Genomic DNA, 19,481 nt, shown 5'->3' on the forward strand with positions numbered 1-19,481 from the left:
TCATCATAGCTCTGGCGCTTTGGTGGGAAAAGGGTGACAACATTTTTCCATTGGACAGCCATTCGTTATCTAAACTTATTAAATGGGGAGCCGTACTGGGTTCTGTAGACTTTTCCCAACCACACGGATGCCAAAAGAAACACTGAGTCCGGCCACATCGCTGCAGTAACACAGGCGCAAGACGGTCTGCAGGGAGAAAATAGAAAGTAACACCACCTGTATGTTCGTTCATGGCACCTCCGTCTACTGACACAGACATGGAGCCTGTCCAGGACCGTCTCCGAAACGCAGAGGAGCCCACAAAACAAACTTAGGACGCCCGAGAATGTTCCCTCTTCAATAAGAATACTGTAGTCAAACTGCTGTGACTACTGGCGACTTTTCATTGAAAACGTATTTTCTGGAATAAAAGCCATTAAGCCCATTGTAATTCACTAATCAATTTCTATTATATAGCGTCGTTAAATCGTCTTTATTTTTCTTAAGTTAATGAAACATTTTCCATTTTTATTTCGCAAAAGGGATTTTCATCAGGATAAATTCTTTTCCATTTAAAATTTATCGCGAAGAGCTGATTAATCAATTCGCTCTGGTCCTCATCAAATTGTCTTGATTACGGCAGCTGCTACCCAGAGTTTCCTTTTGTTTTTCTCTCCCCTACTCACCCTTTGGTCAAGTCCAATGTCTCAGGCAGATCTGAATTTGCCAATGGTATTTTTTAAAAATTTTCTGTCAATGACAAAGTTTGTAATGGGGAGTTCTAGCCATCGTCTGGATAGGTTATTGAAATCCTTTCTACCTGTCCTTTTCATCATGGGGTGGATAAAATAGGTCATCCAACTTTTTTTGAGTCATTTTGTTCGGAATTTTCTGGATAGTCCTCCATTCATGCCGGCATAAAATAATAAAATTATACACAAAATAGGTTCTGTAAGCACAGTAGATGTTTCCAACGCTAATATTCAAAGAAAAGGATGACAGACAAGTATAGATCTATTACCTTTGTCACTGACGATCTGAATTAACGACATAGATTAGGTTCAGCAAACTTTTTCTGCAAAGGGCCAGGTAATAAATATTTTAGGGCCATCCATACGTTCTCTGTTGCAGCCACTCCACTCCGCGGTTGCAGCCTGAAAGCAGCCATAGACTGTATGCAAACTCATGAGCGTGACTGGGCTCAATTACAACTTTGTTATTTATATTTTTTTATGGAAGTGTAATTAACATACAATGTTATGTTGGTTTCAGGTGCCTGACCTCCATGCAGCAACTCTCTACATTACTCAGCGCTCAACACCTTAAAGCCACCTGTTTGTTCTCTGTGTTTAAGAGTCTGGTTTTTGTCTTGTTGTATTTTTTCCATTCCTCACGTAAGTGAAATCGCACAGTATTTGTCTGTTTCTGCCACACGTATTTCACTTCGCACGATACTGTCCAGACCCATCCATGTTGTCACAAATGGCAAGATCTCATTCTGTGCCTAATACTCCATTGTGTGGATACACCCCATCTTCTTCACGCACTCATCTCATCCATGAACACTCGAGTTGCTTCCATAATTTAGCTATTGTAAATAATGCCGCCGTAAACATAGGGGTGCATGCGTCCTTTTGAATTAGAAAGAAGTGTTTTCCTTCTTTTCAGGTAAATCCCCAGTAGTGGAAACCCTGCCTCAGATGACATCTCTAGGTTTAATTTTTTTTTAATGTTTATTTACTTTGAGAGAGAGAGAGCGCGCGCGTTGTGAGCGAGGGAGGGAGGGAGGGGCAGAGAGAGAGGGAGACAGAAGATCCGAAGCAGGCTTTGTGCTGAGGGCGCAGAGCCTGATGGGAGAGGCTCAGATCCACGAACCGTGAAATCATGACCTGAGCCGGTCAGATGCTTAACGAATGAGCCACCCAGGCACCCCTCTATTTTTAATTTTTTGAGGAATGTCCATACTGTTTTCCACAGGGGCCGCGTGAATTGACATTCCCACCAACAGTGCACGAGGGTTCTCTTCTCTCCACATCCGTGCCACCACTTGCTAGATTTTGTATTTTGATGCTAGCCCTTGTGACTGGTGTGAAGTGACAGCGCACTGTCCTCCAACAAAACTTTATCTATAGAGCTGTGCTCCAGATTTGGCCCGTGTGCCATTGCCTGCCACTCCCTGGAACAGGTTAATGTTGTTCTGTTACTTATTTTATCAAAGGATCCTTGACTTGCTGGGGTTGACCGTAGACTACGATGGATAGAGAGCTCCTGGAATGCACATTAGAAATGGTTTCTCTTCGCCCAGCCTCTCAGGATCAGAGCCTCGCACACCAGCAATATGTGTATCAGCAGGGTCATACCCAGTTTTCTTAGAGGGGCTCATCACCCTGTGGAATTAAGTCAAGAACCGTAAGACCTCCTGGGGAGGGATAAAGGGAAGATAATCGTATTTCCATGGTACTGAAAATGGAGGCAGGGGCACCCGGCTGGCTCAGTCGGTTAAGTGTCTGACTCTTGATTGCAGCTCAGGTCATGACCTCACAGTTGGAAGATCGAGCCCCGCGTTGCTCGCGGAGCCTGTTTAAGGTTCTCTTTCTCCCTCTCTCTCTGCACCGCATCCCCCCCCCAAAAAATGGAGGCAGAATGACCCTCCAGACCTTCATCACAGGGTTAATTACAAATGGAGCATATTGTACGACAAAATAAAAACTAATTGCAAAGCACAGCATGATGTTAGCCTTGTTATTCATCCCAGGCTTAGAGTTTTCATGAACCTCATCTGGGCATAACAGATGAGGTTCTGAATTTAACTGGGAAATTGTTACACTCTAGACTTAGAATATTCCCGTCAATACAAAAGCTCCATGCCCAACGCGGGGCTTGAACTCACAACTCTGATATCAAGAGTCGCGAGTTCTACCCAACCGGGACAGCCAGGTGCCCCATGTGTCAACTGTACTTGAAAGAAAGAGAAAGAAAGAAAGAAAGAAAGAAAGAAAGAAAGAAAGAAAGAAGAAAGAAAGAAGAAAGAAAAGGAAGGAAGGAAGGAAGGAAGGAAGGAAGGAAGGAAGGAAGAAGAAAGAAAAAGAAAAACCAAATATCCAACTCAAACAAATGTGAAAAGGAAACCCCATTACAAAGAGGCTAAAGTTTGATGGGAAATTTACTGTACTCGGCAGAATTAAATTCTTGGCCTCTCGGTGGGAATGAAGGTTATGTTATTAGGGATGAAGTCCCTATTACTAGCTGAACAACTACACACTGTCATCTACAAACGCTACCATTGTGCTCAAACAAGCAGAGGTCCAGAGACAGACAATTGTTGGCACTGGCTGGGCAGCTCTGGGCCAATCAAAAGCTCAGGTTTTCTCTAACATTCTTAGTTTGTCGGCCTTTGGTCTCTATGTTTGTTGTGTCGCGGCTGCAAGATGGCCGGCCTGTCCGTGGACGTTACCCAACCTTTGAGGGAGGAAGAAGGGGTAAAGTCTGAGCCACCAAGTCTGCTTACACAAGGAAAGCAAAAAGACTCCCAGAAGCAAGCCCTCACATTTCTGTTCGTGTCTTACCAGCCAGAACCATCTTACTTGACCATTGATGTAATTAATGGTTATCGAGGAGGCTACGAAAGTGGCTCATTACTTTTCCCAATTTCCACGCGGATGTGGACAAAGGACAAAGGTGTAAGGGGAGAGGAGAGGTCCACATCCAACAGCGTTTGGCATAAATTTCATTGCTACTTTTTACAACAACCCGGAACTGGATTCACTTGCTGTGTCACTTAATATTGAACCGGGTAGGAATAAATAACCCACTTCTTATGTGTACAACAGTCATCGGTGACCAGGAAAAGCCGTCTGTTGGGCTGTCATCTCTGAAATACGCTCCAGTCCCAAGATTTCCCAGACTTTCGTTATCTCGAATCCACATCTCCTCCAGCCCGATCTTTGCTGCGTCTAAATCAGCAGCCGCACCCACCATGCAAAGGCTGCGTACGGAGGTGTGCGGGGCAGGGTCCAGGGCATCCTGTGATGTCTGGGAGACCTAACAGGGAGAGCAGATGCCTCCTGGTGAGGTGGGGGAGGGGGACTATTTTGTTTTATTTACCAGGAGTCTAAAGCCCATGTGAGCTGAGAAACCCGTCTTCGCATTTGAGTACTCTTTATTGGAAGGAGATGGACTTCCCCCTAATGAGCCCATTTTACAAACTGGGAGCCCCAAGAGCTGGTCTCCTGGCACAGAGGAGCAGTGAGGAGGACTCACAAGTCGTGGAACGTGTCCTTGTCATAAAAAGAAAAACTTGGACGCGGGACAGGGCCCGCCTCCCGGCTCCCTCCCTGGTTCCAGTAAATGACGTGCTGTGTAGTCATGTGTCCCGGACCAGGCACATCCGTGGGACAAGAGCTCTGATGCAGGCAGAGACAAGTCCCCCGTGAAATCATTAGTTTTGTCCGAGAAGCAAAAACAGAAACCCGGTTCCTGTGTTTACCCCTCATTCTTTCCTTACTTCGTTCTACCTGGTTCAGAGTCCGATTGCATCACAGACATAAAGAAAGCATCTTCTACTTTCCCAGTTTGGCTTTGTTTTGCTTTAGAGTAGGAGTTTGTGTTTGTCCCTTGGCTAGCTGGTTGGTCAGGAGCGGGGAGAGGGAGAGTTTTAACTCAGACTGATCCTCAGCTCAGTCCTCACCACAGTCCTCACCACAGAGTGGCCTTGACCCCCAGATGTCATCAGCCTGAGTGCATCGCTGCGGCCCAACGCTGACTGCTATCCATGGCTCCCTTCATGGACCCAGTTCTGAGGGATGGCTTACTCAATTTCATGGCCAGTATTTCCTCTTTGTTCAACAGCTTTCCTGGAGCCACAGATAAACTGTACCTAACTTCCACTGATGGAGTGAACACACAAGAAATTGTACCTGTTATTAAAAGAAAGAAAGAAGAAAGAAAAAGAGAGGGAAAAAGAAGGAAAGAAAGAAAGAAAGAAAGAAAGAAAGAAAGAAAGAAAGAAAAGGGAAAGGAAAAAAGAAAGAAAATAAAAGAAAGAAAGAAAGAGAAAGAAAAAGAAAGAAAAGAAAGGAAGAAAGAAAGAAAAGAAAGAGAAAGGGAAAAAAGAAAGAATAAAAGAAAGAAAGAAAGAGAAAGAAGAAAGAAAAGAAAGAGAAAGGAAGAAAGAAAGAAAGAAAAGAAAAGAAAAGAAAAAAGAAAAGAAAGAAAGAAAGGGGAAAGGAAAAAAGAAAGAAAATAAAAGAAAGAAGGAAAGAAAGAGAAAGAAAAAGAAAGAAAAGAAACAGGAAGAAAGAAAGAAAAGAAAGAGAAAGGAAAAAAGAAAGAATAAAGAAAGAAAGAAAGAAAGAAAGAAAGAAAAAGAAACAGGAAGAAAGAAAGAAAAGAAAGAGAAAGGAAAAAAAGAAAGAATAAAAGAAAGAAAGAAAGAGAAAGAGAAAGAAGAAGAAAGAAAAGAAAGAGAAAGGAAGAAAGAAAAGAAAGAAAGAGAGAAATTGTACTATCAAAAAGAAACTGTTCTAAATCTGAACCAGGTCAAAAGTTTATAGCCTGTTTGAGTGGCTACTTCTTCTGGGAATAATTTACGGTCTGGACCTTTCGTTGGTCAACGTGGAGTTTTCTGGTCGACCCTAGGAAATTTACTCATAGACCCTTCCGCTCCCCTTCGGAGGGCAATGTTGTCTAAACAGTGAACTCCTTGCTAATAAATTCCTTTATTAGTTGTCTGTATGCCCTCTCTCTGCCTTCAAGATCTTTTGTTTGGCTCAGTGGGGCCCCCCTCTCTTTGCTGGATGGGATGCTGCCCGGCTCACGAATCATTGGGTCTTCACATTTACTTGGTAGAATTTTGATTTTTAACCAGCTGCTCAATCTAACCTTGTCCTTGTCTTCGTTATTGGTTTCGTCATTCTCTCCGGGGCCTGAGCTTGGAAATTTGACTGATACCTGGCACATAGATGCTTGTCGTAGTTAGAGGACATTTATAAAAGCGGAAGTCTGGGGGCACGTGGGTGATTCAATCGGTTGAGCATGAGACTTGGGCTCAGGTCATGGTCTTGTGGTTGGTGAGTTCAAGCCCCCCTCAGGCTTTCTGCTGTCAGCACAGAGCCTGCTTCAGATCTTCTGTCCCCCTCTCTGTGCCCCTCCCCTGCTTGTGCTCTCTCAAAAATAAATAAACATTAAAAAAAGAAGAAGGAGAAGAAGTCCATGGGTGCCTGGGTGCCTCAGTCGGTTAAGCGTCCAACTTCAGCTCAGGTTATGACCTCGTAGTTCGTGAGTTCGAGCCCCGCATCTAGCTCTGTGCTGACAGCCCAGAGCCTGGAGCCTGCTTTGGATTCTGTGTCTCCCTCTCCTTCTGCCCCTTCCCCACTCGCACTCTGTATCCCTCTGTCTCTCAAAAATAAACAAGCATTAAAAAAAAATTTTTTTTTAAAAGTCCGGCTTCATGGCACTCCTCTGCTTAGACATCTTCAGTCCCTCCCTCTTGTGGCATCGACTTTGACCTCTGAGCTGGTGTGCAGGCTCCAACCAGTGTCCTTTCTTTCCACATCACTCGGTCACATGCCCCAGACCTGGGGGTGCATGTGTGTTTCGTCTTGGGCGGTTGGCTCCGATCCTGGAGAGTTTGGCCTGAAGCCCTGCATCTGGGGACACCCACGAAAGACTCGGCACCCTCGTGGTCCCTGGGGACAAGCACAGGAAGCAGCGGCAATTTTCTGTCACCCCTGCCCTCTCCTGTAGCACCTTAGGGGTGCAGGCGTCCCCCAAACAGGCGCCACGCTTCCCCACCTCTGTTCCCATCGTATAAACCTCTAAAATCCCTTCCTCAGCTTCTAAGTCCAGCTTATTTACCCTTCAAGGCGTGACTGAAATGACATTTCTGCCTGAAACCTTCCCCAGTTTTAACGGATTGTTCCCTCCCGTGATCTGAAAGCTCTTTGTTGGTGCCTTTCCATCTGGCTGTATCATTGCTGGTGTCTAACCATCTCCCCAGCTAAATCACGAGTCTCTAGAAGGTGCTTCTGCTTGGTCGTGTGTTCCTCCCCCTGCCCGTCAGAGGGCCTCTCATGGAGCAGGTGCTAAAGGCTGCCTGAGCTGCTCAAGGCCATGGGGTCAGATGTCACCCCCAGGCTGCCCCTCCTTCCCCTGCCCACGGGGCCTCCAAGAGCACTCTTGGGGCCTCTTTGAAGCACACCCCAAACAGGGCTCCGTCAGAAGGCTTGGGTTAGGGGCGCCTGGGTGGCTCGGTCGGTTGAGTGTCTGACTCTTGGTTTTGGCTCAGGTCACAAGCTCATGGTTTCGCGGGTTCGGTCCCCAATTGGAACTCTGCAGACAGTGCGCAGCCTGCTTGGGATTCTTTGTCTCTCCCTGTCTCTGCCCTCTCCCACTCGCGCTGTCTCTGTCTCTCTCAAAATAAATAAACTTAAAAAAAAAGAGAGAGAGAGAGAGAGAGAGAGAAGGCTTGGGTGGCTGGCCTGGGGTTGCCAAGCCTCAGGGCAGAGACACATCACACCCCTACGTGGGACGCTCCTGTGCTCCGGACCTGCGGCCCCAGTGCAGGAAAACTTCAGTAAATGTGTAACTCGACGGCATTCCAGCCCATCCTGTTCAGCAGTGAAAGTGTGTTATCGATCACCCTGACTTCCTGGAAGGAGCCCCTGCATGAGAGTCGCTCTGGCGCCTGTCCCCCAGCCCGGCCTGGCTGCCTGAGGCCCCCCACCCCCACCGCTGGGCCAAGTGATGTCACCCCCCCCTCCTCCCCAGCCTGGGCACAGAAGGCTCTGGGAACGGCGCCGTCCCCGCCCCTCCCATATAAATAGGGCCTCCGCGGCCCTGCCAGGGGAAGAGGCTGCCTCTGTTTGGGGGAACTAAAGGCGGAAGGTAAGCTGGGAGGCCCTCTCCTTACACACCCCTCCCTGTCTCTCTCGGGGCAGCTGAGTCATATGCAGGGAGGAGAAGCCGGTGGGGGGCCTCTGTGGGGAGGTGAAAAGAGCTGCTGAGGGCCAGAAGCCAGGGGTCCCTGCAGCACGGGGACATCACCACGGAAGACTTGCAGGCTGCCTTTCCCCTCCTGTCACAGCAGACGTCCAGACGTGGGGGCTGTCCTCTCCCTCAGCACACCCCAGCTCCCATCAGAGGAGCCGTGCCTCCCCAGCAGAAGGGAAGAGAGTAGCCGGGTCCTCCTGCCGCCCATGAGCAGGGCTGGCGGGCCTCAGGGGCTGGCACAGGGGCAGAGTCATGGTGGCCTAGAGTCCCCTGGGTCCCCTGCCAGCAGAAGGAAGAGCAAACTTGCGGTGCGGGTGGCGGAGCTGGGGGAGGTGACTCCCCCAGCTGGGGGAGGCTGACTCAGTTGGCCCCCGGGGCCGCATCCCCACGGGGCTCGGATGAGGAGTGGCCGGCGTCTGACTCCCCGCCCCTCCCTCGAGGCAGCGCCGTCTCTGCGTTCAAGGCTGTGTTCTGTGCACTCATCACGCGGTACCCCCGAGCCTCGGGTGGCTCGGCCGTAAAATGGGACAAATGGCAATGCCTGGCCTTCCTTGCTCCTGAACCAGGGCGTATGTAAATCAAAAGAGCTCATCTAACGTGAGAGTACTTTCTAAACTTTAGGATAAACTAGAAAGACAAAGTCTTATTGTTTTGTTCAAGAGGCACTACAGATCGGTGCTGAAGCGTGTGGACTATGGTGTCCGGGAGTGGGGGGGGGGGGGGCGGGGGGGAGGGCCTGGGTTTGAATCCTAGTTCTGTCTCTCCGACAGAACTGCGTGACCTGTGTGGCCTAGAGCAAATCACCGGACCTCCTCTGCAAACCAGCGGTAAGTGCTCCATTTGACAATGATGTACCGAGTACCTACGAGGTCCCAGGCGCATTTCTGGGACCGCGGTGTCTGTGCATCAGCCAACAAAACCGAGCGAGGACCCCGCGCTCATGGGGTTTGCTTTCATGTGCAAAGGGACAGAACTGAAAACGGAAAAATAAACAGATACATGCTGCAGAGGGTTACAGGGTGATCGGCGCTAAGGGAAAAGGAAGTAAAGCAGGGTCAGCGAGCCCAGAGTGTCAGGCGTGGCGGGGGACAGTTGCGGTGTGAAACGCGGGGTCAAGGAAGCCTCAGCAGGATGAGACGAGTCTATGGAAAGCCCTAGAACACCGCCCGGCAATGATAAGCATTGTATTAGTGTCGGTTGCCGATCTCACCATTTCATCAGGCCACGGAACCGCGAGGAGTCGGGATACCTGGAGGAGGGGAGGGGAGAGGGAGGCTGAGGGAGAGGGTGGTGGAGGAGGGGGGAATCACAGGCTCCTGCTGTGTGCTGACCTAGGACCAGCCGGGGCAGCAGCAACTGATCCCAGCTGAGAGCAACGACAGTGATCCATGAAATTGCTCCCCCGCCCCCCCCCAGACGGTGCCGAGACGAGACGGTGCAGGAGGGGTGGAGCAGGCAGGGGGCTATGCTTACCTGCCTGGCCCCAACCCTGGACGGGGTACCTGTTACTGCAAGATGTCTCCGGCACTCTGCTTCCACAAGCTTTCCTGATAACTCAGGGTGGTCCAGCTTTTTTTTTTTGAAGGGGTGGGGAGGGGCAGAGAGAGAGAATCCCAAGCAAATTCCATGTTGTCAGCGTGGAGCCCGACTCGGGGCTCGATCCTACGAGCCGTGAGATGGTGACCTGAGCCGAGACAGAGAGTCGGACGCTTGACTGAGCCGCTGGCAGGCTGACAGCAGAGAGCCCGACACGGGGCTCGAACTCACGAACCTCGAGATCCTGCCCTGAGCCGATGTTGGACGCTCAACCAACTGAGCCACCCAGGTGCCCCTGTGTGTGCTAGTTTTGTATTCCAAACTGGTTTACCGCCTACCCTGGGGCCAAGAGGCCTCCAAGAGACCGGCAGTCTGGTCCACGTTTGGTTTTCGAGGGGAAAACTTACAGCCAGGGGCGCGTGAATCTATGACTTTGCTTAGGGGCCATATCAAAGCCCCACAGACTGGGTCACTTAATAGACATGTTATCTCACGATTCTGGCGGCTACCCACTTGAGATGAAGGTGTCAGTGGGGCTGGCTTCTTCGGAGCCTCTCTCCTTGGCTTCTAGATAGGTGGCCATCCTCAGTCTGTACAGTGTCTTCCCTCTGGATGTGTCTGTGTCTTAATCTCCTCTCTCTTTTTTTTAAAGTTTATTTATTTATTTTTGATGGCGGGGGGGGGGGGGAGAGTGCACAAGCAGAGGGTGGGGCATATAAAGAGAGAGAGAGTGAGAATCCCAAACAGGCTCCACACTGTCACCATGGAGCCCAATGTGGGGCTCACTCACGAACCGTGAGGTCATAACCTGAGACGAGATCAATAGTCGGTCTTAACCGACTGAGCCACCCAGGCGCCCCTGAATCTCCCCTTCTTAGAAGGACACCAGTCAGATTGGAGTAGGTCCCACCCCGATGACCTCATTTCACCTAAATTACCTCTTTATGTCTCCAAGTATAGTACATTTTGAGGGACTGGGATTTCAACAAATAGCTTACAACATTTTTTGCCTTAATATCATGATACGTTATTGCCGAAAGTGGTCCCTTAAACACCAGCTTGAGTGTTTCCGTATTACTCTCTATTAAACATATAATTATTGATGGAAGCAGAAGATCACTGATTAACATAACGTAAAAGTAATATCAGCCACTCATATATCCTTGGAGAGAAGTGCTTCCAGTATTTTGTGAAAACCTCTGTGAACATTTTTCCTTGATTTCACGGACGATTTCCTATTTCTGTTTAAACTCTCCAGAGGTCTTAATCCCAAGACATCCCCACCGCTATAAAAATTAGACAAAACAACCGGGGTGCCTGGGTGGCTCAATCGGTCGGGCATCCGACTTCGGCTCGGGTCACGATCTCGCGGTCGTGAGTTCGAGCCCCGCGTCGGGCTCTGTGCTGACAGCTCAGAGCCTGGAGCCTGCTTCCGATTCTGTGTCTCCCTCTCTCTCTGCCCCTCCCCCGTTCATGCTCTGTCTCTCTCTGTCTCAAAAATAAATAGACGTTAAAAGAAAAATTTAAACATTAGACACAACAAAACACAAAGCCCACCCCAAAATGAGCCCCGTGAGAGCGCAGCCCAGCCCACAGCGGCGTTTTGCACCTGCGCGGTGTCTTCCCCAGAGCTTTGAAATTTACCACTTCTCTTCGACGTGTGTAGACTTGGATAGATTTCTCCTGGACTGAACGATCGCAGGGAATGTTGGAACGGCTAAAAGTCTGGCTAGAGGGCACCTCCACACCGAGTAGAACTGTCACCCTTGACAAGAGGACATTTTTGCAGGGTCCGCGGAAGTGAGCGCCCCCGTCAGCGATGGCTCCTGCTGGTGCGAGCCTGAGGGCCGCCGTCCTCTGCCTCCTGGCCTGGGCCGGCCTCGCCGCTGCCGACCGGGTGTACATACACCCCTTTCACCTCCTCGTCTACAGCGAGAGCAGCTGTGAGCAGCTGGAGAAGTCCAACGCGGAGGCGCCCAAAGAGCCGACCTTCACACCGGTCCCCATTCAGGCCAAGACAACCCCTGTGGACGAGGAGGCCCTCCGAGAGCAGCTCGTGCTGGCCACCGAGGGGCTGGAGGAGGAAGACAGGCTGAGGGCGGCGAAGGTGGGGATGATGCTCAACTTCTTGGGCTTCCACATGTACAGGATGCTGAGTGAGTCGTGGAGCACGGCCAGCGGGGCGGCCATCCTGTCCCCGACGGCTCTCTTTGGCACCCTGGCCTCTTTCTATTTGGGCGCCCTGGACCCCACGGCCAGCAGACTGCAGGCGTTCCTGGGCGTCCCCGGGGAGGCTCAGGGCTGCACGTCCCGGCTGGATGGCCACAAGGTCCTCTCTGCCCTGCACACCATCCAGGGCCTTCTGGTCGCCCAGGGTGGGGCCAGCGGCCAGCCCAGACTGCTCCTCTCCACGGTGGTGGGCCTGTTCACAGCCCCCGGCCTGCGCCTGAAGGAGCCATTTGTGCGGGGCCTGGCTCCCTTTGCCCCTATCACCCTCGAGCGCTCTCTGGACTTGTCCACGGACCCAGATCTTGCTGCCGAGAAGATCAACGCGTTCACGCAGGCAGTGACGGGGTGGAAAATGAACAGCCCCCTGTCAGGAGTCGGCCCGGGCAGCACCCTACTTTTCAACACCTATGTCCGCTTCCAAGGTAAGACAAACCCTGCGGGTGGGGTGGGCTCTTCCCCCCGGGCCGGTTCCAAAGGGTGACAGTTCCCTGCGTCTGTGGCTGTAACGCCCAACATTTCAGCTCAGCAAGGGCCAGGCCTTGGAGAAGGGCAGGGTGGCGCATGTGAGGGAGCACCCAGGAGTCACTCTCGAGGAGGCAGAACTATCGGCCCGCCTACCTGCTGCCCTACTCTGTGCAGCTACTAAAGTAAATCCTTCTACTTTTCCCATTCAATCCCCTGGCGGTGTGGTGGAGAGGTGTTACTGCCCCTAGAGGGAAAAACAGCAACGCGGTGGCCTCCTCAAGAAGGCACAGGCACGAGCGGGTGTCCCAGGACCCAAGCCCCCACCTCCTGGCCCTGGGGCCCAGCTCTACGCTCAGGAGGGAGGGGTTCCTGTCTCTTGAGAAGGTCAATGTCCATGCAAACATAGCCCGTTTGTTTGCTTAAATCCCTCTCATATTGGGAGGGGCCATTACTCCCTCCTCCCCCGCAAAAAAATCCCTACGAAGACAGTTCGCTCATTCAATATATAATCACGGAAGAGGTTCACATGCAAACTCCCCGAGTGGGGCGTCTCCGAGGGGCCAGGCAGGAAGAACGCACACGTCCCGATCCCAGGTTGCCTATTCGAGCCTCAACAGGGCAGCTAGGTCCCACAGGCGAATGCCCAGGCTACAGAGCTGCAGATAAAAGTGCCCGAGGAAGGTATCTGGGGCGCTGAGCACCCAGAGGAGGGAGGGTCACTGGGGAAGAGGACAGAGGCCTGGGGGCGGCTCGGGGAGCGGGGCTGCAGTGGAGAAGAACAAACATGTGAGCAAAGGCTAGCGAGTTCGGGGCCAGGAACCAGGGCAAGGGCGGCTCTGTTTGGCCAGAGCTGGGAGTGAGCGAGCGTGGCGGGGCCGGAAAGACGGGCCGGGTTCCGACTTGGAATCTGACGTTGGGAAGGCTGGCGGGTGTTGGGGCGGGCAAAGCGTTCTGTTCAGAGGTCGCCCAGGCGGCCTGTGCCATGTGCACTGAAGGCAGGGTGGATGGGTGGGTGGGGGGAATCCCGGGAAGGCTGCTCAACGGGGCAGGCAAACCCTCCCGGGAGCACATGCTAAGGTAGTGGCTCCGCAAACTGAGGGGCCGGGGAGGGTGCGTTTGCGAGCCAAGCGAGCAAGCAGCCAAACCGGAGCCAGAGAGAGAGAGAGAGAGAGAGGTTTAACAGAGCATGGCTACTTTGTTACTCTGAAAACATTCTGGAAGCCTGTAAACCGCAAGGGGGAAGGACCTCCAGCCTGTTCTGGGTGCAGGAGGAAGACGGCAGACCCGGGAATGCTCAGGTCCCAGTGCTCACAGGTCGTGGGAACAGAGTCCAGCACTGGGGCCATCCAGCTGAGCGGGGGGCCGGGGGGGGGGGGGGGCGCCACACCCCACGGAGGACAGAGGGGACTCGTGGGCTCAGCTCGCCATTCCTAAGAGGAGCCCCAGGAGGAGAGCTCACTGAGGAAGTCGTGCCCCCAAAAGGCGAAGCTAGAGAGCCGCAGGTGCCAGAAACGGGGACTCATTCTGGAAAGGCCCCCGTGCACGCGTTCACATGATGGGGCTGGACAAGAGGGGAGCGAGGAAAGCCACGAAGAGAAAAGCAGAACTGCGCTCAGGACTCCGACGCCCTGGATGGTCACCCAGCCCCACCACATCCCCGCTTCTGATTCTCCCTCCCTGACCTTTCTGTGCCTCAGTTTCCATCCAACAGAGACGCACCTGTCCGCCACGGCGCGTCCACTTACGTCTTGGGAGCTCTGTGTTCCCCTTTGGCAATGACGTTTTATTACCGTGGCCTGAGCGGAGGTCAGGTGCACGTTCCCAACTGGCGAGCACTTGGGGGCTGGGAGCCCGCGAGCTCCAGGGCACCCTTTGCCCAGGCCCTGCTGTCATCCCAAGCTGGGTGCTGGCCCTGACAGGTTCCACGACGCCAGCTGACTTAACCTTGAGGGATTTACTTAACCTCTGGACGAGGACGGTGTGCTGTGCTTTTCAGATGAGCAGACGGGACCGGGCAGCCGCCTCCGGTGCAGAGTCTCACGTCTTTCTGTCTTGGTGGGAAAAGAGTCAGTCTTTTCTTCCCCTGAACTAACGAGTCCCCTGCCAGGCCTGGGGGAGCCTGGGAGGAAGGACACCACGGCTTGTCGCTCCTGTCTCTCCAAGGCCCGACTACAAAGGGGGAGGGAGAGGCTGGGTCTGGCGGTCCCTTCTTGCCAGACCCAGGCCCTGGGAAGGCACCCTTGTCCTTCCAGCCCCCGCCCCTCCACTTCGGAGACCTCTGTTCCCAGAAAAGGGAGCCGTGGCTTTTGAAGCTGCCTTTACTCAGACCCCCAGCTGCTCTGTGACAGACTCACCCTTACCCTCCCCTGGTGCTTGCACGGAGCGCCTCTGCTCAGAGCCACTGGTCACGCCGGGTCGTAGGGGTGTCCCTGGCAGCACAGGGGCCCGAGACGTGGAGCCTTCGTGACAGGAGGTGTGTGCTCAACTCCGCGTCCTAGGACTTGAGAAAGGGTCTCTGTCACGGCCGGCCCTGCTCGCGGGCTGGAGAGCGAGCGTGCACTGGGGGCGTGTCGGGCCGTGACCCTATTCTGGATGGCGCGGTGATGGTGGATACAGGTCACTGCACGTCTGTCCAGACCCGGAGAATGTACGGCCCTGATGTCAACCACGGGTTCTGGGTCATGACTATGTGTCCGTGTCGCTTCATCAGCGTCAACGGATGTCCCGCCCTGGCGGGGGTGTCGGTGGGGCGGGAGGCTGTGCGTGTCAGGGGAGTGGGGGGGGGGGGGGGACACGGGAAATCTCTATACCTTCCTCTAGCTTTTGCTGTGAACCCAACAATTGAATTTGTCTAAAAAAAAAAAAAGAAAAAGAAAAAAAAGTGAGCACGGCAGCCCACAGGCTTTGGGCCAGGGCAGATCTGGGGTGAGTTAGTCACTCAGTCGTGGTGGAAGGTGCCTCCATTCTCCGTCTTCCTTTGTGGGCCTTAAGGCGACAGGTCTAAAGTCCCAGGGTGGCACCTGGCGGGTGCAACGTCTTCACCGCTGGCGTCTGGCGTCACCGCGGCGATCTTGCAGAAGGAGGACTTGAACGGGCCCCTGGGGCCGTGGGGCTGGTGATGCGCTGGGCGGGGAGAATGCCCCCCTGCCCGGGCTGCGCCTCGCCTCCGGGATCTGCCCTCCAGGCCTCGCCCCCCCCCACCCCTGCTCAGCGGCACCCCGTCCCGAGCCCACCCTCCTGCCCCTGCCCCAGCTGACCCTTCCCCTCTTGTCTCTCGTCCGGGTCCGCAGGAAAGCTGAAGGGGTTCTCCCTGCTGGAGGGGCTCCAGGAGTTCTGGGTGGACAACACCACGGCAGTGCCCGTCCCCATGCTCTCGGGCACGGGCACCTTCCAGCACTGGAGCGACGCCCAGAACAACATCTCCATGACCCGCGTGCCCCTGGGCAGGAGCGCCTGCCTGCTGTTGGTGCAGCCGCAATGCATGTCGGGCCTGCAGCAGGTGGAAACCCTCAGCTTCCAGCACAACTTCTTGACGTGGCTGAAGAATCTCTCTCCCCGGTACGGCTCCCGGGAAACTGCCGGCACCTCTGGGGCTGCTCCCCCTGGAAGCCGGGGGGGGGGGGGGGGGGGAGGGAGGCGAGGCGGGAGGGGGTGTGGGGTGAGCAGGGGCGGGCCAGGCAGCCCCTGCTGTTGTGGGCTGGAGGGCCTGGGCATCCCCCCATCACCCCTCCAGCCATCCACTGACGTGGCTCTCGGTTTACCGGCTTCTTCCGGGAGCACGAGTGGGGAGCACGCCTTCCTCGGGCTTGTGCTCACCCGCTGGTTTTGGATGCCCGCGTTTCAATCTGCCCCTTTTGATGCCACCCCCCCCCCCCAGCTCCGTCCCCTCCAACACACACAATCTACTGCAATCCAAGAGCTTGTGGGGGGCTGACTTCCCAGAAGGGTTCGTACCCTTCCGAGAGACCCGGGGGAGGGGCTTTTTCTCGAAGATGACCTTGACCCCACAGGCCCCCTGGTTTGCTCCACTCCTGCGGCGGGGAAGAAAGCAATTCTCTGCTGGGGGCGCTACACTTGACCTACCACCCAGGCGCAGGGCAGTGGGGTCCAGAATTCTGCCCCGAGACAGGCACTTGGCGGGGGGGGGAGGGTGCCCAGTGGCCTCCTGAGGTCAGCTCTCCTTTCTAGATCATTTTTGGTTGTGGTGGGTGGTAAATGCCTAACATTTACCACGTGACCCATCTTTTAGGTACACGGCTCAGGGGCACGGAGCACATCCACACTGTTGCGTGGCCCTTACCGCCACCCATCCCCAGGATCTTTCCCTCTTCCCAGACTGGAACTCTGACCCCATTAAACACTAACTCTCCAGGGGCGCCTGGGTGGCGCAGTCGGTTAAGCGTCCGACTTCAGCCAGGTCACGATCTCGCGGTCCGTGAGTTCGAGCCCCGCGTCGGGCTCTGGGCTGATGGCTCGGAGCCTGGAGCCTGTTTCCGATTCTGTGTCTCCCTCTCTCTGACCCTCCCCCGTTCATGCTCTGTCACTCTCTGTCCCAAAAATAAATAAACGTTGGAAAAAAAAATTTAAACAAAAACAAAACAAAAAAAAAAAAACACTAACTCTCCATTCCCCCTCCCCCCGCCCCTGGCCGCCACCTTTCTACTTCCGGTCTCTGAATGTGTCTATTCTAGGACCTCAGAGGAGTGAAGGCATACGGTGTTTGTCCTTTTGTGACTGGCTTATTTCCCTTAGCATCTTGTCCCCAGGGTTCACCCACGTTGTGGCCTGCGTCAGAATTTCCTTCCTCCTTGAGGCTAACATTCCATTATATGGATGGACCGTGCTTTGTGTATCTTTTCATCCATCAGTGGACACTTGGGCTGCTTCCACCTTTTGGCTATCGTGAATAATGCTACTAGGGACATGGGTCCACTGTCACCTCTTGTGAGGGTTTGGTACGTCACTGGAAACATCCAGGGGCTCTCAGGGATGCCAAAGGAAGGTCAACTGAGCTGATGTAAGGAACGTGCCCACCACTGAGAGTGACAGGACATCCCTCCTATCTCTCTCTCCCCACCCCACCCCCCGACGGTGGGGGGTTTCTATGTCAAGAACACCACTGAAAAGTAGCTAGTAAGACAGGATGCATTATTTCAGAGAATAGCATTTTAAAGTTCTCCAGGTGATACACCTTCAGTGCAGCCAAAGTAAACCCAGAACGGAAGCATAGACTGTCCACAAACACCCAGAGAGCACCGCTGTTAAATGTATGCCCTTCTCACCGTATTCCCAAGGACACGGAAGTTTCTTGTTATGTTTGCTGCTGACAAACTTTCCCCAGATGGCCTAGCCAGGTGAGGGGGGCCCAGGGCCTCACGGTGGGGGCCACCGGGACCTCCCTAAGTGTGTGTCACCCTCCCAGGACCATCCGCCTGACCATGCCCCAGCTGACACTGCAAGGCTCCTATGACCTTCAGGACCTGCTGGCCCAGGCCAGGCTGCCCACCCTGCTGGGCGCGGAGGCGAACCTGGGCAAAATCAGCGACGACCAGCTCAGAGTCGGAAAGGTACCGTGCGGGAGGTGTCTGTCTGTGTCGGAGCAGATTCCGTGGGTTCGCAGGGTGGGAGGCGTGGACAGGAGGGACACAGGGGGAGCTCCTGGGAGGCGGGCGGGGTAGGAGAGCATGGCCAGGTAAGTGTGCACCCAGGGTGGGAGAGAAGTGACCAGAGCCTTCTAGGGCTTTCTGGGGACAGGTGGAGAGCCCATGTGTTCTATGGCTCTGCCCAGCCTGGCCTAGCCTCAGGGTCCCTCCCAGATCCTACAGCAGGGCCAGGACTTGGGCCACGACAGTGAGTGCCCCTAGGCCCAGTGCCAGCCCTGCCAGAGGGCCACCTGCTTCAGGGAAACGCTCAGCGGTAGGCAGACTGTGGCTCTGCTGCCTGGAATGACGCACCTCTGCAGCGGGGCCGCCTGGACGCTCTGCTGGGGAGAAGAAGGGCTGCAGTTCTGGCCTTGGAGACCACTGTTTGGGGGGCACGAGCCCCTGTGCTACGTGAGTGGGATGAACCGAGCACAGGGGCCCGCAGCCGAGGGTCCGGGGTTTTGCCCTGGATGGCAACAGCAAGGTGGGAAGTGGAGAGACTCTGGGGAGGAGCTGTCAGGTGGGTTGGGCCGAGTGGGGGTCGTCTACACTGAGGGGCGGGGCGTGCACGGTCTGGAGAAACGCCCTCCAGCGACAGCACTACACAGCTGGGCCCCGAGGGCCTTCGGGAGCCGTCCCAACACCTGCTGCCTTGCAGGTGCTGAACAGCGTTCTTTTCGAACTAAAAGCAGACGAGGGAGAAGAGCCCACGGAGTCCGCCCAGCAGCCTGACGGGCCCGAGGCCTTAGAGGTGACCCTCAACAGCCCGTTCCTGTTCGCCATTTATGAGCAAGACTCCACCGCCCTCCACTTCCTGGGCCGCGTGGCCAACCCGCTGAGCGCGGCGTGAGGCCTGGGCCGCCACGGAGCCGCGGCTGTCACCATGAGCGACAGGCACACAGTAACGCCGATTTGTCACCCGTCTTCCACTTTTCCTTCCAGTGAGTCAGTGTGGAATGGGAAGGAAGCTGTTTCTCCCTGGTAAACGTGGCACTGTGTATCATGAGCAGCGGAACCTTTGGGAAGAAGGCCTCCCGGGTTCTTAGGTTTATCTTGGGCCACGTGAAGGGGGGGGCGGTGCCAAGAACCAGAGTTTATTAGCACAGGACAACTGTTCAGGAAAAAGTGTGAACAGACTTAAAACCGGTTCGTGAAACCAAAAACTGCTTTCCTTTTTATCAGAGAACAGAAATCGGGCTTTAAAATTATACAGTTTTCACGGCCCTGGGTTTATACTCAGTTACAGAATACGAACGCACGACCTGCATACGGTCTCCACGATGCCTTAGTTTTTTGTTGGTTTCTTGGTTGTCTTCCCCAGGATGCTGTGATCTTGGAAAAACACAAGCATCTGAATTTGTGTTAGAATGTTAATACCACGGCTGGTCATCCCTTGTGTTCTTAATAAATGTCTTGCAACAATACGCAAAAGAGGAAAATTCTTTTCACTCTACAGCAAAACAAATACATGTCATTTAGCTTAACAGGCCGCAAAAATGCTAAGTGCGTTCAAGGGCTTTGAGCCATATTTTGGATGGAACTTCCCTGGAAGGTGCGGGCCGGTACTTGGCCGTCATTTGGAGAGGTTTTAGAGGATACTTTATTCTGGACGCTTCCATCCCTAAATGGCAGATGGGCATG

The 19,481-nt window shown here is 53.9% G+C and overlaps 1 protein-coding gene across 2 annotated transcripts; it reads left to right on the forward strand.

Annotated features, from left to right (window-relative positions):
• The first annotated feature begins 7,723 nt into the window (after positions 1–7,723).
• Positions 7,724–19,264, forward strand: AGT (angiotensinogen). 2 transcript variants are annotated; one of them, XM_086679699.1, is made up of 6 exons: positions 7,727–7,863; positions 8,739–8,795; positions 11,294–12,155; positions 15,489–15,756; positions 17,621–17,765; positions 18,499–19,264. In XM_086679699.1, the coding sequence occupies exons 3-6, from the start codon at positions 11,324–11,326 to the stop codon at positions 18,688–18,690; spliced, it is 1,437 nt and encodes a 478-aa protein (XP_086535825.1). In that variant the 5' UTR covers positions 7,727–7,863; positions 8,739–8,795; positions 11,294–11,323; the 3' UTR covers positions 18,691–19,264. The 2 variants fall into 2 exon arrangements, with proteins under 2 accessions (XP_086535826.1, XP_086535825.1); XM_086679700.1 differs by lacking the exon at positions 8,739–8,795 and having other exon boundaries at positions 7,724–7,863.
• The last annotated feature ends 217 nt before the right edge of the window (positions 19,265–19,481 follow it).

The sequence above is a fragment of the Puma concolor genome, chromosome D2 (assembly GCF_028749965.1).
Source record: "Puma concolor isolate L17-30 chromosome D2, mPumCon1.1.hap2, whole genome shotgun sequence".
Classification (NCBI taxonomy): domain Eukaryota; kingdom Metazoa; phylum Chordata; class Mammalia; order Carnivora; family Felidae; genus Puma; species Puma concolor.